General features: G+C 42.1%; 1 protein-coding gene across 2 annotated transcripts in view; it reads right to left on the bottom strand.

Moving 5' to 3' along the window:
* The window catches only part of klhl26 (kelch-like family member 26), a 51,719-nt gene that overhangs the window by 16,184 nt on the left and 15,753 nt on the right, over positions 1–19,782 (bottom strand). The window contains exon 2 of one of the 2 annotated variants that reach the window (XM_034180050.1): positions 1,582–1,764. The exons of the other annotated variant lie outside the window; for it this stretch is intronic. Within the exon in view, the coding sequence (XP_034035941.1) occupies positions 1,582–1,764 (183 nt within the window). The remainder of the gene's footprint in view (positions 1–1,581; positions 1,765–19,782) is intronic. 2 annotated transcript variants of the gene reach the window in all.

Below are 19,782 nucleotides of genomic sequence, written 5' to 3'. Positions count from 1 at the left end.
TGCAATGCAATACAGTGTGTAATACACATCTGTTTTTGTGATTTGGTACTACATAAATAAAACTGACCTTTCCCACAATCTGAGCAAGCATACTGGCAATAGTGGTCCGGAAAACTCCGTCAGGTGTATTTTATGGTAGAAAGAAATCTCATGCAGATTAGACTTGGAGACTATGCTGTGGCCATATTACAACAACAACAAACAAAAAACAAATAACACAAAGCACAACAAAGAAATGACAAATATGCAAGAGAGAGAAGATGCAGCTCAGTATCCAATTACTCAAAGACCAATGAAGTATTCACCAGTTGTCTAAGCAATCAAGCAGTGAAAATCATGGACCTATGAACTGGAACACAATTAGGATCATCAGTGAGTTGACAGTTCTGATCCTGAGGTCATCACTGAATATCTCAATCCCCCAAAGTCTACAAGTAATCATATCAAGATATGGACCATTTTAAAGCAGATCCGGCCAATTTCACTAAAAATTTTCTAACAGCATTAGTGCTGGGTCCTTCACTTTGAGCCAGAGACAAAAAATGTACAATATATTTAATGGAAACATCGGTTTTCACCACTATGAGGAACGTTCTTTTGACTGATATTGTATTGTGTTTGTGAAAAACACTGTAGACCACAACACAGGGTTGCAAGGAATAGAGGTGATAAAAGTAGATGAGAATAAATATTGTATTTTCTGGAATATAAGGCAGTTATTTTATGTTTGGGAGGTCCTCCAACTTATACTCCAATGTAGGGATGCACCGATCCACATTTTTTCCACTTCCACTCCAATCCCGATGCCTGAATTTGGATATATGCCGATACCAAGACTATTACCGATACCCATATTGCCCCAAAATTGTCCTCCCTCTGTTGGTGCCCTGTCTGTGTCAGATTTTAAAGTTTTGTCATCAACATTTGAAATCCTCCATAGTCTAGCACCTCCTTATATGGTCAACCTAATTAAACATTATGTAGTGGCCCATGCGCTACGTTCTCTGGATGTAGGATTACTGTGTGTTTCAATGATTATAAAGAAGTCAGCAAGCCACAGAGCTTTTTCTTAATGTGCACCTGTTCTGTGGAAAGTCTGCCTGCTGAGATAAAACAGTCTGATTCTCTGGAGATATTTAAATTCTGACTAAAGACTGAACTACTTTTGTCCTCCATCCTAATTTTACAAATAATGGAGTAGATCTCAGTCTCATCATTTGTAAAATCTGGGACTGTTCGTGAAGAAAAGGGCTAGCCGGCAACCTGCCTGTGATCCTGTGTATTTTACTGCTGAGAAATAGCGTTTGATAGTTGTTAGCTCCGGCTGATTGATTCTGCACTCTTTCTCCATTTGAGGTGCAGTCAGATTCTTTTGCAGATGATTACAGTACATTGGAGGGCATATTTGGCAGTCCCCTCTCTGAAGACACAGCCTGTCTGAGGAAGATTTTGGATGAAACTGCTAAAGGACTAGAACAAAAAAAAAAAAAAAAAAAAAAAAGAAGAAGTGTGTGTGTGTGTGTGGGAGACAAAAGCTAAAAAACAAACAAACAAACAAAAAATACTATTAACAAGACTAACCTGAAATAATCACTACAGGCAGCCAGTACAGCTTTGTGGACCAGGAAGCGTTCCCCATTGATGGTCAGCACAACATCAAGTAGTTGACCCTTGGCCCGCAAACCTGACAAGCCTTGGAGGAGTGTAGTACTGTGGCTGGCAGCTGAGAACGTGCAGCGTAGAGTGCTATTCTTGTTAATCATACTGGAAAGGGGACAAAAACAGGCCTTGTCACATTTCATCATCAACTGAATCCTACTTTTACTTTTAAATATGAAAATCTCTATTATCTATCTCTGTTTTTAGACTTTAATTTCTCAACTGAATTTAGGGATTCGTTCTCCTTTTCAAGTGCGGCAGGGGTGGTGGCCAAGTGGTTTGTGTGCTTGGTTTCAGTGCGGAAGATTCCCAGTTCAAACCCCACCACTGCCACATTTCTCTGTGAAATGTGGAGTTATATCAGGAAGGGCATCTGGTGTAAAACTTGTGCCAATTCAACATGCAGATCCACTGCAAATTTGCTGTGGTGACCCCGGCCCGGTTTCATAAAGCAGTCTAATCTTTTACACTACTAACCGCACTTAGTCGACTTAGGGCCCGGTCCCAATGGGGAGAAGATTATTTGTGCATGAATTGAGTATACAAATTATGGGCATTCGTTGTTGTCCGCAACAAACATGGCCAAAAATGAGAAATGTCCCAGTATGAATTACGGATATATTAATAATGTATAGCGAATATATGATGAACAATCACGGTTATATAACGCATGTCGTGAGGAAACGGATCCGACACATTGCGATTATCGCGGCAGTATTACTGGTGTATTATGAATGCATCACGCACGGCGTGCACTGCATCTGGATTGCAGTCATAAAAGAAGCACACTCGGGCCTTTCAGCATCACTATTCACACCAACACCACAGCCTCTGGAGCAATAGCTGGACTTGGACAAGTTGATCACAGAGTTGATGTTCATGTTGTCATGCAAGGGTTAACCATTCATGAGTTTGGGGAGCAGGAGGGGGGAAGCCGCTCGGGGTTGTGAATTTACAGTATGATGTTGGATTGCAGCAGTTATTATGTCTTTGGGGATCTCCACAGCTGGACCAGCATTGACTGGCAGGTATGTCGCTTTCTGCCTCATATAGTACTTTGGGTTTATGTGATGTGTTTGTTATGCATTCACAGATTGTCCACAAAGCAGACGTAATCCAAATGCTTTATCCGTGCCAATCTGTATGCATTCGCTACAACTTATTTTAGTTTGTGATGTGGACATGATAGGCACACAATATATCTGTATTAGACACTGTCCCAGTCCGCTGCGAAGCTGCAAATCCCCGTCAGTTGCGGATATCAGCGGATAATGGCAGATATACAGCGCAGAGATTGAGTATGTAAGGCGGATGTCATCCGCAGCCAAAATTTTGTGCAGCTCAAAAATCGTGGCAACGAAGAACGTGCCTCTGCGGATAATTGCGGACGTGTGAGGGTGTCAGCCAACTCATACAAGCATGTTTCACGGATATTGTGGATGTTTAGCGAACATGAACAAATTTTTGTGCGCAATTCATACACAAATCTTCCTAAACTTGAGAGCTGGAGAGCTCCACTGAATTGTGTGAGAATTTGAGTTTTTTTTTCTTAAAAAGGTAGCTGGCATTAGGGCCCTCATTAGTTCTCCTGCTTATGACCCTTCTATCTCAGTGACATGCTCAGCTGTTTTTGACCAGTTTGAGTCTGTCAGTTTGCCATCTTTGAGAGATATTATTGGTCATATGAAGCCTGCTGGTTCTCCAAATGACCCCTTGCCTCCTCATCTTCTTAAAAGAGGCTTTTTCCATGTTGGCACCATTTGTATTTAATATTATTCATGGGAGTTTGGTTAATGGTATAGTGCCTACCAGTTTCAGGAATGCAGTGGTGACCCCACTTGTTAAGAAATCTGGCTTAGATTCTTCTGAACTTTCCAATTTTAGGCCAATTTCCAAACTTCCTTTTCTCTCTAAAAGTTTGGAGAAAATTGTATACTGCCAGTCAAGTTCTTTTCTTAATAATCATGACACCCTGGAGTTGTTTCAGTCTGGTTTTAAATCCTGTCACAGTACTGAGTCGGCACTGCTGCGGATTTTTAATGACATTTGTGTAGCTACTGATTCTGGTCACTGTGTTGTTTTGGTCCTGTTGGATCTAACAGCGGCCTTCGATACAGTGGACCATCAGATCCTCTTGTTTCGCCTGGAAAACTGGGTGGGCATTGAGGGTGTTGTTTTAGACTGGTTTAGATCCTACCTATCAGAGAGAGGTTTTTGTGTCTGTATTGGAGCTGTTGAATCTAGTGCAGCACCTCTTACATGTGGGGTGCCTCAAGGCTCCATACTTGGTCCGCTTCTATTGTCTTTGTATCTACTCCCAATGGGATCAATTTGTAGGAGACATGCTGTCTCTTTTCATTTTTATGCTGATGACTGTCAAATTTATCTGCCACTGAAGCAGCAAAATGCATACTCTGCAAACCATCTCCTAGAGTGCATTGGTGACATTAAGGCATGGTTATCCATAAATTTTCTACACCTGAATGACAAAAAGACTGAGGTGTTGCTGTTTGGACCTAGTGACACTTCCAAAATCAATGTTGGTCTGGGTCCCATGAGTCAGTATCTGACACAGACAGCAATAAACCTGGGTGTAAAACTGGACAGTGACCTTAAATTCGATGCTCAGATTAGGTCAGTAGTCAAGTCTAGTTTCTATCAACTTACAGACAATTGGCCAAGGTGAAGCGATTTCTTTCATGGCATCATTTTGAGATTTTAATCCATGCTTTTATCACTAATCATATGGACTATTGCAATGCACTTTATATTGGGCTGAATCAGACACTGCTTACTCGCCTACAGATAGGGCAAAATGCTGCTGCTCGACTTTTGGCTGGTGTTAGAAGGTGCGAGCACATTACACGGGTTCTGGCCTCACTTCATTGGCTCCCAGTTCATTTTAGAATTGATTTTAAAATTCTTTTATTTGTTTTTAAATGTCTTCATGGCTTTGCCCCGCTATATCTGTCTGACCTGCTCCATTTATATGTCCCTTCACGCTCACTCAGGTCAGCTGATTTGTCACTGTTGGTTATCCCAAGGTCAAAGAGGAAGCGTAGAGGTGACCGACCTTTTTCAGTCGTTGCCCCAAGACTGTGGAATGATCTTCCTTTGCACATTAGGCAGGCTGATTCTCTCTCTGCTTTTAAATCTTCTCTTAAAACACATTTCTTCTCTTTGGTTTTTAACGCAATTTGACGGTTTTTTTGTTTTTTTTAGTGTTTCTGTTTTTAACTGTGGTTTATTTATTAATTTATTTTAACTTGCCTGTTCTTGTTGTGTACAGCACTTTGGTTGTTGGTATGCATTTTAAAGTGCTTTATAAATAAATTGAGATTGAGATTAAACGCCAGTGGGACCGGGCCCTAAGATTAGTTGCCCAACATTAGCCATCTAATCCCCGTTTCACATCGACGGCTAAACTTGTAGATTAGCCATTTTACATTAGTCAACAATTTTTACAGTCATAGCGGCCTCGCAAGTGCTGTTGCCAAAAAAAAACAACAAACAAAAAAACACTCCCAATGCACAACAGTTTTGTTTACTTCCAGGTTGGTCCGCCACAACAGAGGAGAAGCGCTCCTGACTTCAGCGTCCGTAAACATCTGCAATGGATTATTCCAGTCCTGGAACACCTGCTCCAAGTCTGTCCATTCCTTCCTCCTCCATCAGGTGGTGGTACATGACAGCTACCTTTTTTGAAGTAAGACACTGAAGTTTTGTCAACTAAAATAACATTATCCTCCTCTGTACCAGGCTCAAAATTTTAGTCAGGTAACACGAAACTTTAACTGACTAAGAACTTTGTGCAACGACTAATGTCAAAAGATGAGTTGACTGAGTTTAATTCATTCAAGAAGATTAGACTGCTTTAAGAAACCGGGCCCCTGAGTGCAAACAAGGAAGCAGCCAAGAAGGACTTTCTTGGTTCTTTTCATGTCCAATACAACATCTGATCGTGGCATAAACAAGAATCATGTGCACATATGGACCAACACTATTTCTTTTATTTTCAACTTAACATGCTTTTAATGCAAGTTGTTCTCAAACTTTCCAAAACTACTGTATTTTCCGGAGTGAAAGTCACTTTGTTTTTTTTGTTTGTTTGTTTTTTACTAGTTTGGTAGCTATACTCCAGAGTGACTAATATATGGGGGAGAGGGAAGGGACAAAACACATTTGTTATTAATAATTATAGGAGTTTCACATGAATCAAAGAACTAAGAACACAAAAACACATAATAAAGGAATAATTAACAATAATAAAAACTACACTACAACAACAGTGGGCACAACTAACCAAAACGTTAGCTTCGATAACAGGTAATCAGGTAACTGAAAAGTTATCTTTTTTAACGCTAAACCGATATACTGCCTAAAAACTTATCGGAAGCTACAGAAAACCGATAACTTTACATTTTGCCTCCATACGCTCTCAGCTACTATGAAGCTGATTTTGAGGTTAAACACCGCCAAAGCTTCTGATAGAACCAATGGCGATCACAAACCCAAACAACCAATGAGACAGCTTGTCTTTGTGCGCTCTGCCCTCTGCTGCAGGAGGATTTACCCTGACAGGATACAGTGGTCCCGCGATGAGGCAGAGGTCTTGAAATGGAAAGCAGGTTTGAGTTACGGTTTTCCCTTTAAAAATAAAATTATTCTGGATAGAATAACTACATTAATGTAAACTCTTAAAATGTACAAAGTGATATATAACACATGTTAATTTTAAAATAATGCAATAATTCTGAAGATTTGAACATTAACACACAGAAGCCCAAAGGGGATTATGGGTAACTAAGCCTCCGCTCATACTGATTGGTTGATCCATTCATTCTATGTAAAAACCAACAGTGAATCAATGTAACGTGTTGGTGTTTACAAATAAATGTGCTTTTGTAAAATATGTCATTTTTTTCATTTGTATAAAAAAATAAAGAAATTTTCAAGATCCTGCTAGACAGCGCCTAAGCGTACGCGTGATGACATCACAACACTATCCGGTTAGGGAGACGAGGTTTCTTTCAATAACAAGAACTATCAAAAAACTTTCTCGTGTGTTGGAATTGTGTGGCGATAGGAATCTCCTTTTGAATGCTTGAATAATGATGTCAGTCGCACAAAGAAATCAAATAATAGTGAAAACATGTTCAGTGCGGTGTCATAACACATCAATCAGTTGCTCCATGAGGTGTCATAACATCCGATCGGTTAGCGGCTCTGTGCGGTGTTATAACAGATCAATCAGTCGCTCTGTGAGGCATCATAATGTAATGAGAGTTTTATTGTAAGAATATTGTAATTTTTGAAAAGTGGATTTAAGACACGAAATGGCCAATTTAACTAATTATTGACAATAAAAGCTGGAGTGACCAAACAAGGCAAAACCACACATTTAATAATTTATTGCAATATTTAAAATACTAAAAAAAGATTAAAATACAAAACCTCCAAAACACTAATTAAGATGCCAAACCTCCAACACAAATAATGCAGCCAATAGGCGGGAACAACCAGTCCAGGTCCAGCCAAGCCTCCGCCAATTTCCGAGCGTCCTCCAGATATCAGCTTGTTTGGGGCGTGTCCTCCTTTCCTCCAGCGCGGCACAACGTAATCTTCCATGCGAGGCAGGGTTCCTCCCCTGCCACTGCGTGTAATGAACTTCACGACACTCGTCTCACTTCCCGGCGTTCCTCTCCGACGCCTCTCTTCCCATGCACCTATCACACACACACACACACACACCCAGGCCAGCGAGCGCACGGCAAACTGTCCCCCGAGGAAAACTATAACTTTTGGAAACACCACTACACAAACACATAAAAGTGTACTCCCAGACACGGCAGGGTTCTCCCCTGCCGCTGCGTGTAATCCACGTTGTGGTGTTCCTCCGGCGCAACCATTCAGCTGGAGCCAGTGGCGTCAATATCTTTACGACTCCTATTGTCCAGCCACTCTTCCCGCAAGCTGCTCTTCACGCCTCACACTGCCGAGTCCTTTTTCTCTCCATCGGCTGCTGCTCTCGCCTCACGCTGCAGAGTCCTTTTATCTGCCACCTCACACACACACACACCGCGCTCCAGGTGCGCTGCTGCAGATGTCAAATAGAAATCAGGTGCGTTTGGGGTTGCCATAACAACCACTGAGGAGCATAAACTCCGAAAATCCAACCAGCAGAATAAATTCTCCCCAGGGCTGGATTACATCCCCCCACACTTTATCATTGCCAGTCCCTGCAACGCACACAAGAGACTAGTCTGGGTAATGGGCCGGTGGTTGGCCAAAGTTCACACGAGTGGAACGGTGAGGCAAATCCTGGGGGACATCCAGCGGCCGCTGCTCAGGTGCAGCTGGGAAAAACCCATACCAGACAGGAATTTTGTGTTCCGGGACCTGAGGGGTTCATCCTCTAGCAGGTGACCCAGGCTCAACCTGGGGTGCAGTGCACACTTTTAAAGCATTCCTGTGCACAGTCTGCTCGCGCCCACCTTTCTCCAGAGGCACTCTATATACAACCCCAGTATTCCCTACACAGTCCAAGATTACATAGGGTTCAGGGTCCCACCAGGTACTTAACTTACCCCTCCCAACGTCTATTCCGTATCCACACATGTTCCCCAGGTACCAGAGGCAAGGCTTTAGCATTTTTGTCAAACTGACATTTACGTTGGGAGGCTACAGTAGCTGCTTTCTGTCGTGCAATGTTATAGGCCAATAAAAGTTTGCAGTGATGATCTTTCACCCACCCTGTCAAATCAAACGATGACTGCTCAGAACTTAAACCAAGACCCACATCCACAGGGAGTCTTAAATGTCTACCAAACATCAAAAAAGAGGGGGCATAACCCGTCGCGCTATGTACTGTATTATTATAAGCATGGACCAACTCAGATGTAATTTTGCCAACCGCGCTGCCTCTCCTCCTCCAATGAATGGAGCATGTTTAACAACATTTGATTGAAACGCTCCACACCACCATTACCCGCGGGGTGATACGATGTTGTTCTGCTCTTACCTATCCCATACAACTCACAGAGTTGCTGCATTAAAGCAGACTCAAAGTTCGGACCGCGATCAGAGTGGAACCGTGCAGGGCAACCAAACTGCTGTATTATGTGCTTCCAAAGCATTTTGACCGTTGTTTGTGCAGACTGATCTAAAGTGTGAACTGCCCACGCAAAACGGGTAAATTGATCACTTGCAACTACAATGTTTTGATATGTATCTGTTGGTCGGCCAAGGGTTAAAAAATCCAACCCAATGACCTCCAGTGGGTAGGTGGCTTCAATTGGATTAAGCGGGGCTCTAGGCTCAACACGGCTCTTTTGGAGACTGCACATAACACACTTCTCATGAAATGCCCGTACTTCCCTCTCCATATCAGGCCAATAAAACTTTTGGCAAAGCTGAGCAAGAGTCTTATCCACACCAAAGTGAGCCCCAGCCTCATGAATCTTCTGCCATACCTCCTCACAACGGCAGCCCGGACACACAATCTGACGATACTCCTCGTGACTCCGTCCATCAATAAAGGTCCGATATAACACACCTTCTATCACTGTCAACCTTTTCCATTGCCGGAGTAATTTTTGGGCTCGGCCAGTAAGCACTGAACGATGGGAGCGGGCTGGAACACTCCCCTCAACAACATACCCCTTAATGGCCTGGATATCTGGATCCAAACTTTGGGCCTCCATCCATCCATCCTCAGGTGTTACCTCGACAGCCGCACTAATCATTAACCCTTGATCACGCTCCTCTCCTAACGCTGTAACCCCTTTCGGTGGAACGGGAAATCTCGACAAAACATCAGCATTGACGTTAGCTTTACCTGAGCAATATTTCACTGTATAATTAAATGAGGCAAGCTGTGCCACCCAACGTTGCTCCACTGCTCCAAGATGTGCTGTCTGCAAATGAGCCAGAGGGTTATTATCTGTATAGACGGTAACTTCTGCTCCTGTTAAAAAATCTTTAAATTTTTCGGTCACAGCCCATTTCAAGGCCAACAACTCGAGTTTAAACGAGCTGTAATTCGCATCATTCTGTTCACTTGGATGCAAACTCCTACTAGCATAGGCTACAACACGTTCCTGGCCATCCTGAACCTGAGACAAAACAGCACCAAGTCCCTGGTTACTAGCATCGGTGTACAAAATAAAAGGCTTATCATAATGGGCATATGCCAGGACAGGGGCCTGCGTTAGAGCCTTTTTAAGGGCATCAAACGAGGCTTGGCACGCCGTAGTCCAATTTACCTTCTTGGACTGTGACTTCTTATCAACAGGAATACCAATTAAGAGTCTGTTCAGGGGCCGAGCTAATTTAGCAAACCCCGCAACAAACCACCTATAATATCCAGCTAAACCTAGAAATGCCCTGACCTGCTTAATAGTAGTTGGAACAGGCCAATCCAGGACAGCATGAATTTTCCCTGTATCAGGTCTCACACCATATGTCCCAGGAATGTTACCTCTCGCTGCAACAAGTTACACTTGTCCGGGCTCAATTTCAGGCCGTGATACCACAACCGCCTCTGTAATCCAGGGCTGGATTACATCAACATCAAGCCTGGTTCACATGGCAAGATAATCAGGCCGATATCGGACCTGATCTTCCGCTTCTGACAATCCTAAGAACGTACCGACAATCGTGATGACGCTAAATATAATCTTATCAGATATTCCTGCTGTGTGCGGTGTGTTAAGAAGGACGTGAGGAGCTAAATGTGACATGCAGTCAATCAGAAAGTGAGGTGTTTGACCTGAGAATGTTTGTGTGTGTTGTTTTTACCGTGTGGCTGACACCACACACTGTACAACTAAACCTGTCAGATCTTTGATTTGTTTTTATCTCCACACGTGTGGTCTCTCAGGTTTTGGAAACCAACAGATAATTTTAAAATCCTGAGGTCGACAGCACTGTGATATAACCGGTCACCAGTAGATGGCAGTGTTCTATGCATTTTGACGCTGGTTGTATCACACAGCCTGAATCACAGTTTCGGCTTTTGGAAAAGCAATCTGGGCTTCTTCTGGCATTTTTACATAAAACAAACACAATAACAACGTCTATAAACCCAGAAAATATATTCACGAGAGTTTTAGGCACAATATACAAAGAGTTTAATGCTGTTGCCTGTGTGGAGCCTATTCAGAGTGTCTCAAATGCATTTCTCAAGGCGTGAATTTTTACCCATAATGCACTGCACACACACACACCATGTCCACACTAAAACCTTCAAAATTAGTGCATTACTTTAAAACTAAGACATGTATCTGATATTTTCACTTTCATAAAACTTCAGACGTGACGTTAATTTAAATAACTTGTCCGAAATTAGTTTGGTTAAAATTCTAACCTTAAGATAAAACTCTATGCCTCTGGATGACTTGGGTGCTATTGCCAGCGTATTAGTATGGGGTCAAAAGAAATGAGGTTTTTTTTTCTTTTCCATGACCAGTTCTCCTTTGCCTGCAGAGGATAGAACAGTTTATTCTGGAACCAGCTCTTCTCTGTTTATAGAGGATAGAACTGCACATCTACTACAAAAAACTACGTCTGCAAAAATGTTAGCAGTCTAAAAATTATCGGACCAAAACTTATCGGAAGATAATTGGTGCGATGATGGTTTTCAAAGTTATCTGAAAAGCTAATCAGATAATGAAAACATTATCTTCGATAATTAGCAGTTAGCAGATTAGCGGAACTGTGCCCATCACTGCACTACAACAATACACAAAAATCACAAATTAAACAGCACATACACAAAACTTATACTCCAGTGTGAAAATTTTAATAAGTGTGACTTAATACATAGGGGTGCCACAAAAAAAAAAAAAAAAAAAAAAAAAGATTCACGTCAGAATCATGATTCTTATTTATTACGATTGTGAATCGATCCAAAATGTCCAAGAATAGATTTTTAAAAAGCATTTTTTTAAACATTTTCTTGCTTACTCGCTGCGTGTCTGTTTGTCAGGCAATGGCTTCCGTACAACAGCGTCCCCGCGAGGGGAGGGTCCGCGTGCTTCAAACATTCATGAGCTGTAGCTTAGCATGGCGGACGAAGAGCTAATTCAGCCAGCGCCGTCTTTGCTGAAGGCAAATGTTTGGGCACATTTTGGATTTTATTATTTGCTGCGTAAGAAGGAGCTTGACATGACTTATGCAGTGTGCAAAATCTGCAAAATGAAAGTCAAGTACTTCGGAAACACTTCAAATCCTCAAGCCCACATGCTACGCCATCACCCGTAGCTAAAAGAGGGGAGCAGCGGTATCTGCCGACTACTGACCAGTGCTTCGCTAAACTGTCAGCTAACTCTGAACGAGCAAAGCAGATAAGTAAATTTACATCTAGAATCACTGTGAGCATGCTTCATGGGTATGAGGAAGGTTATGTTCCTTTTTTGTACATAACTTTTGTATTGTGTCTTTGCTACTTCTTGATCAACAGCTTCATTTGGCAGATTTGACAGTTTTCAATGTTTGTCTTGATGGGTGACATCCAGCATGGAAATTAATCTTAGGACTGAAAATACTCCAAGTTCTTTTATTCATTCATCCATTTTCTGCTGTATATACTGGAACAGGAAGCAGTCGTAGCAGACTATGCAGCTCATCCCACACTTCCCTATGCTGGGGCAAGTCCTGCAACTACTCCTGGGGTATTTTGAAGCATTCTGAAGCCAGTACATCCAAAAAGTATTCACTGCGCTTCACTTTTCCCATATTTTGTTATGTTACATCCTTATTCCAAAATAGATGAAATTCTTTATTTTTCCCCCTCAAAATTGTACACACAATACCCCATAATGACAATGTGAAAAGGGAATTTTTTATTTTTGCAATTTTATTAAAAACAAAAACTAAGAAATTACATATAAATACGTATTCACAGCCTTTGCCATGAAGCTCAAAATTGAGCTCAAGTGCATCTTGTTTCCACTGTATAAATTCTATCATCTGAGGAGACAAAGACCAAACTCTTTGGTGTGCCAGGTGTCATGTTTGGAGGAAACCAGGCACATCCCTACAGTGAAGCATGGTGGTGGCAGCATCATGCTGTGGGGATGTTTTTCAGTGGCAGGAATTGAGAGACTAGTTGGGATTGAGGGAAAGATGAATGCAGCAATATACAGAGACATCCTGGATGAAAACCTGCTCCAGAGCACTCTTGACCTCAGATTGGGGTGAAGGTTCATCTTCCAGCAGGGCAATGACCCTAAGCACACAGCCAAGATATCAAAGAAGTGGCTTTAGGACAACTCTGTGAATGTCCTTGAGTGGACCAGCCAGAGCCCAGACCTGAATCAGATTGACCATCGCTGGAGAGATCTGAAAATGATAAGCTTGAGAGGTGCTGCAAAGAGGAATGGGCAAAAATGCCTAAAGATAGGTGCACCAAGCTTGTGGCATCATATTCAAGACTTGAGGCTTTACTTATTGCCAAACGTGCATCAACAAAGTATTGGGCAAAGGGTGTAAATAAAAATGAATTTACTTCATTGTGGAATAAGGTTGTTACATCAATCAATCAATCAATCAATCAACTTTTTTTTTATATAGCACCAAATCACAACAAACAGTTGCCCCAAGGCGCTTTATATTGTAAGGCAAGGCCATACAACAATCATGAAAAACCCCAACGGTCAAAACGACCCCCTGTGAGCAAGCACTTGGCAACAGTGGGAAGGAAAAACTCCCTCTTAACAGGAAGAAACCTCCAGCAGAACCAGGCTCAGGGAGGGGCAGTCTTCTGCTGAGACTGGTTGGGGCTGAGGGAAAGAACCAGGAAAAAGACATGCTGTGGAGGGGGGCAGAGATCGATCACTAATGATTAAATGCGGAGTGATGCATACAGAGCAAAAAGAGAAAGAAACAGTGCATCATGGGAACCCCCCCACAGTCTACGTCTAAAGCAGCATAACAAAGGGATAGTCCAGGGTCACCCGATCCAGCCCTAACTATAAGCCTTAGCGAAAAGGAAAGTTTTAAGCCTAATCTTAAAAGTAGAGAGGGTATCTGTCTCCCTGATCTGAATTGGGAGCTGGTTCCACAGGAGAGGAGCCTGAAAGCTGAAGGCTCTGCCTCCCATTCTACTCTTACAAACCCTAGGAACTACAAGTAAGCCTGCAGTCTGAGAGCGAAGCGCTCTATTAGGGTGATATGGTACTACGAGGTCCCTGAGATAAGATGGGACCTGATTATTCAAAACCTTATAAGTAAGAAGAAGAATTTTAAATTCTATTCTAGAATTAACAGGAAGCCAATGAAGAGAGGCCAACACGGGTGAGATATGCTCTCTCCTGCTAGTCCCCGTCAGTACTCTAGCTGCAGCATTTTGAATTAACTGAAGGCTTTTTAGGGAACTTTTAGGACAACCTGATAATAAAGAATTACAATAGTCCAGCCTAGAGGAAATAAATGCATGAATTAGTTTTTCAGCATCACTCTGAGACAAGACCTTTCTGATTTTAGAGATATTGCGTAAATGCAAAAAGCAGTCCTACATATTTGTTTAATATGCGCTTTGAATGACATATCCTGATCAAAAATGACTCCAAGATTTCTCACAGTATTACTAGAGGTCAGGGAAATGCCATCCAGAGTAAAGATCTGGTTAGACACCATGCTTCTAAGATTTGTGGGGCCAAGTACAATAACTTCAGTTTTATCTGAGTTTAAAAGCAGGAAATTAGAGGTCATCCATGTCTTTATGTCTGTAAGACAATCCTGCAGTTTAGCTAATTGGTGTGTGTCCTCTGGCTTCATGGATAGATAAAGCTGGGTATCATCTGCGTAACAATGAAAATTTAAGCAATACCGTCTAATAATACTGCCTAAGGGAAGCATGTATAAAGTGAATAAAATTGGTCCTAGCACAGAACCTTGTGGAACTCCATAATTAACTTTAGTCTGTGAAGAAGATTCCCCATTTACATGAACAAACTGTAATCTATTAGACAAATATGATTCAAACCACCGCAGCGCAGTGCCTTTAATACCTATGACATGCTCTAATCTCTGTAATAAAATTTTATGGTCAACAGTATCAAAAGCAGCACTGAGGTCCAACAGAACAAGCACAGAGATAAGTCCACTGTCCGAAGCCATAAGAAGATCATTTGTAACCTTCACTAATGCTGTTTCTGTACTATGATGAATTCTAAAACCTGACTGAACCTCTTCAAATAGACCATTCCTCTGCAGGTGATCAGTTAGCTGTTTTACAACTACCCTCTCAAGAATCTTTGAGAGAAAAGGAAGGTTGGAGATTGGCCTATAATTAGCTAAAATAGCTGGGTCAAGAGATGGCTTTTTAAGTAATGGTTTAATTACTGCCACCTTAAAAGCCTGTGGTACATAGCCAACTAACAAAGATAAGTTGATCATATTTAAGATTGAAGCATTAAATAATGGTAGGACTTCCTTGAGCAGCCTGGCAGGAATGGGGTCTAACAAACATGTTGGTTTGGATGAAGTAACTAATGAAAATAACTCAGACAGAACAATCGAAGAGAAACAGTCTAACCAAATACCGGCATCACTGAAAGCAGCCAAAGATAACGATACATCTTTGGGATGGTTATGAGTAATTTTTTCTCTAATAGTCAAAATTTTGTTAGCAAAGAAAGTCATGAAGTCATTACTAGTTAAAGTTAATGGAATACTCAGCTCAATAGAGCTCTGACTCTTTGTCAGCCTGGCTACAGTGCTGAAAAGAAACCTGGGGTTGTTCTTATTTTCTTCAATTAGTGATGAGTAGAAAGATGTCCTAGCTTTACGGAGGGCTTTTTTATAGAGCAACAAACTCTTTTTCCAGGCTAAGTGAAGATCTTCTAAATTAGTGAGACGCCATTTCCTCTCCAACTTACGGGTTATCTGCTTTAAGCTACGAGTTTGTGAGTTATACCACGGAGTCAGACACTTCTGATTTAAAGCTCTCTTTTTCAGAGGAGCTACAGCATCCAAAGTTGTCTTCAATGAGGATGTAAAACTATTGACGAGATACTCTAACTCCCTTACAGAGTTTAGGTAGCTACTCTGCTCTGTGTTGGTATATGACAATAGAGAACATAAAGAAGGAATCATATCCTTAAACCTAGTTACAGCGCTTTCTGAAAGACTTCTAGTGTAATGAAACTTATTCCCCACTGCAGGGTAGTCCATCAGGGTAAATGTAAATGTTATTAAAAAATGATCAGACAGAAGGGAGTTTTCAGGGAATACTGTTAAGTCTTCTATTTCCATACCATAAGTCAAAACAAGATCTAAGATATGATTAAAGTGGTGGGTGGACTCATTTACTTTTGAGCAAAGCCAATAGAGTCTAATAATAGATTAAATGCAGTGTTGAGGCTGTCATTCTCAGCATCTGTGTGGATGTTAAAATCGCCCACTATAAGTATCTTATCTGAGCTAAGCACTAAGTCAGACAGAAGGTCTGAAAATTCACAGAGAAACTCACAGTAACGACCAGGTGGACGATAGATAATAACAAATAAAACTGGTTTTTGGGACTTCCAATTTGGATGGAAAAGACTAAGAGACAAGCTTTCAAATGAATTAAAGCTCTGTCTAGGTTTTTGATTAATTAATAAGCTGGAATGGAAGATTGCTGCTAATCCTCCGCCCCGGCCCGTACTACGAGCATTCTGACAGTTAGTGTGACTCGGGGGTGTTGACTCATTTAAACTAACATATTCATCCTGCTGTAACCAGGTTTCTGTTAGGCAGAATAAATCAATACGTTGATCAATTATTATATCATTTACCAACAGGGACTTAGAAGAGAGAGACCTAATGTTTAATAGACCACATTTAACTGTTTTAGTCTGTGGTGCAGTTGAAGGTGCTATATTATTTTTTCTTTTTGAATTTTTTGCTTAAATAGATTTTTGCTGGTTATTGGTGGTCTGGAAGCAGGCACCGTCTCTACAGGGATGGGGTAATGAGGGGATGGCAGGGGGAGAGAAGCTGCAGAGAGGTGTATAAGACCACAGCTCTGCCTCCTGGTCCCAACGCTAGACAGTCACAGTTTGGAGGATCCAAGAAAATTGGCCAGATTTCTAGAAATGAGAGCTGCTCCATCTAAAGTGGGATGGATGCCGTCTCTCCTAACAAGACCAGGTTTTCCCCAGAAGCTTTGCCAATTATCAATGAAGCCCACCTCATTTTTTGGACACCACTCAGACAGCCAGCAATTCAAGGAGAACATGCGGCTAAACATGTCACTCCCGGTCTGATTGGGGAGGGGCCCAGAGAAAACAACAGAGTCCGACATTGTTTTTGCAAAGTTACACACCGATTTAATGTTAATTTTAGTGACCTCCGATTGGCGTAACCGAGTGTCATTACTGCCGACGTGAATTACAATCTTACCAAATTTACGCTTAGCCTTAGCCAGCAATTTCAAATTTCCTTCAATGTCGCCTGCTCTGGCCCCCGGAAGACAATTGACAATGGTTGCTGGTGTCGCTAACTTCACATTTCTCAAAACAGAGTCGCCAATAACCAGAGTTTGATCCTCGGCGAGTGTATCGTCGAGTGGGGAAAAACGGTTAGAGATGTGCACGGGTTGACGGTGTACACGGGGCTTCTGTTTAGGGCTACGCTTCCTCCTCACAGTCACCCAGTCGGCCTGCTTTCCCGACTGCCCGGGATCCGCCAGGGGGAACTAACGGTGGCTAAGCCACCTTGGTCCGCACCGACCACAGGGGCCTGTCTAGCTGTAGAATTTTCCACGGTGCGGAGCCGAGTCTCCAATTCGCCCAGCCTGGCCTCCAAAGCTACGAATAAGCTGCACTTATTACAAGTACCGTTACTGCTAAAGGAGGCCGAGGAACAGCTAAACATTTCACAACCAGAGCAGAAAAGTGCGGGAGAGACAGGAGAAGCCGCCATGCTAAATCGGCTAAAAGCTAGTAGCTACGCAACCTAGTGGATTTCTAAAAACACTCAAAGTGAATAATGTGTAAATAATTTAGAGGTGATTCAGCAGAAGGAGTGCTTTAGTTAAGGCACCAGACAGGCCATGAAGCAGCACAAGTAACGCACGGCAACAGCGAACGCACGACAACGGTGCAAAAATAAAATAAAAATCCACTAGACAGGCTGTGGAGCAGCACAGGTAACACACGACAACAGTGGTAAAAAAAAAAAAATAAATAAAATAAAAATCCACTAGACAGGCCGTGGAACAGCACAGGTAACGCACGACAACGGTGGTAAAAAATAAAATAAAAATCCACTAGACAGGCTGTGGAGCAGCACAGGTAACGCACGACAACGGCGGCAAAAAATAAAATAAAAATCCACTAGACAGGCTGCGGAGCAGCACAGGTAACGCACGACAATGGTGGTAAAAAAAATAAATAAATAAAAATAAAATAAAAATCCACTAGACAGGCCGTGGAACAGCACAGGTAACGCACGACAACGGTGGTAAAAAATAAAATAAAAATCCACTAGACAGGCTGCGGAGCAGCACAGGTAACGCACGACAATGGTGGTAAAAAAATAAATAAAAATAAAATAAAAATCCACTAGACAGGCCGTGGAACAGCACAGGTAACGCACGACAACGGTGGTAAAAAATAAAATAAAAATCCACTAGACAGGCTGTGGAGCAGCACAGGTAACGCACGACAACGGCGGCAAAAAATAAAATAAAAATCCACTAGACAGGCTGCGGAGCAGCACAGGCAACGCACGACAACGGTGGTAAAAAATAAAATAAAAATCCACTAGACAGGCTGCGGAGCAGCACAGGCAACGCACGACAACGGTGGTAAAAAATAAAATAAAAATCCACTAGACAGGCTGTGGAGCAGCACAGGTAACGCACGACAACGGTGGTAAAAAATAAAATAAAATCCACTAGACAGGCTGTGGAGCAGCACAGGTAACACACGACAACGGTGGTAAAAAATAAAATAAAAATCCACTAGACAGGCTGTGGAGCAGCACAGGTAACGCACGACAACGGTGGTAAAAAATAAAATAAAAATCCACTAGACAGGCTGTGGAGCAGCACAGGTAACGCACGACAACGGTGGTAAAAAATAAAATAAAAATCCACTAGACAGGCTGTGGAGCAGCACAGGTAACGCACGACAACGGTGGTAAAAAATAAAATAAAAATCCACTAGACAGGCTGTGGAGCAGCACAGGTAATGCACGACAACGGTGGTAAAAAATAAAATAAAAATCCACTAGACAGGCTGCGGAGCAGCACAGGTAACGCACGACAACAGTGCTAAAATAAAATAAAAATCCACTGGACAGGCTGTGGAGCAGCACAAGTAACACACGACAACAGTGGTAAAAAATAAAATAAAAATCCACTAGACAGGCTGTGGAGCAGCACAGGTAACGCACGACAACGGCGGCAAAAAATAAAATAAAAATCCACTAGACAGGCTGCGGAGCAGCACAGGCAACGCACGACAACGGTGGTAAAAAATAAAATAAAAATCCACTAGACAGGCTGCGGAGCAGCACAGGCAACGCACGACAACGGTGGTAAAAAATAAAATAAAAATCCACTAGACAGGCTGTGGAGCAGCACAGGTAACGCACGACAACGGTGGTAAAAAATAAAATAAAAATCCACTAGACAGGCTGTGGAGCAGCACAGGTAACACACGACAACGGTGGTAAAAAATAAAATAAAAATCCACTAGACAGGCTGTGGAGCAGCACAGGTAACGCACGACAACGGTGGTAAAAAATAAAATAAAAATCCACTAGACAGGCTGTGGAGCAGCACAGGTAACGCACGACAACGGTGGTAAAAAATAAAATAAAATCCACTAGACAGGCTGTGGAGCAGCACAGGTAACGCACGACAACGGTGGTAAAAAATAAAATAAAAATCCACTAGACAGGCTGTGGAGCAGCACAGGTAATGCACGACAACGGTGGTAAAAAATAAAATAAAAATCCACTAGACAGGCTGCGGAGCAGCACAGGTAACGCACGACAACAGTGCTAAAATAAAATAAAAATCCACTGGACAGGCTGTGGAGCAGCACAAGTAACACACGACAACAGTGCTAAAATAAAATAAAAATCCACTAGGCAGGCTGTGGAGCAGCACGACAACAGTGCTAA

This window comes from Thalassophryne amazonica, chromosome 10 (genome assembly GCF_902500255.1).
Source record: "Thalassophryne amazonica chromosome 10, fThaAma1.1, whole genome shotgun sequence".
In the NCBI taxonomy this organism is placed as follows: domain Eukaryota; kingdom Metazoa; phylum Chordata; class Actinopteri; order Batrachoidiformes; family Batrachoididae; genus Thalassophryne; species Thalassophryne amazonica.
This window is presented reverse-complemented; position numbering and strand designations above follow the sequence as displayed.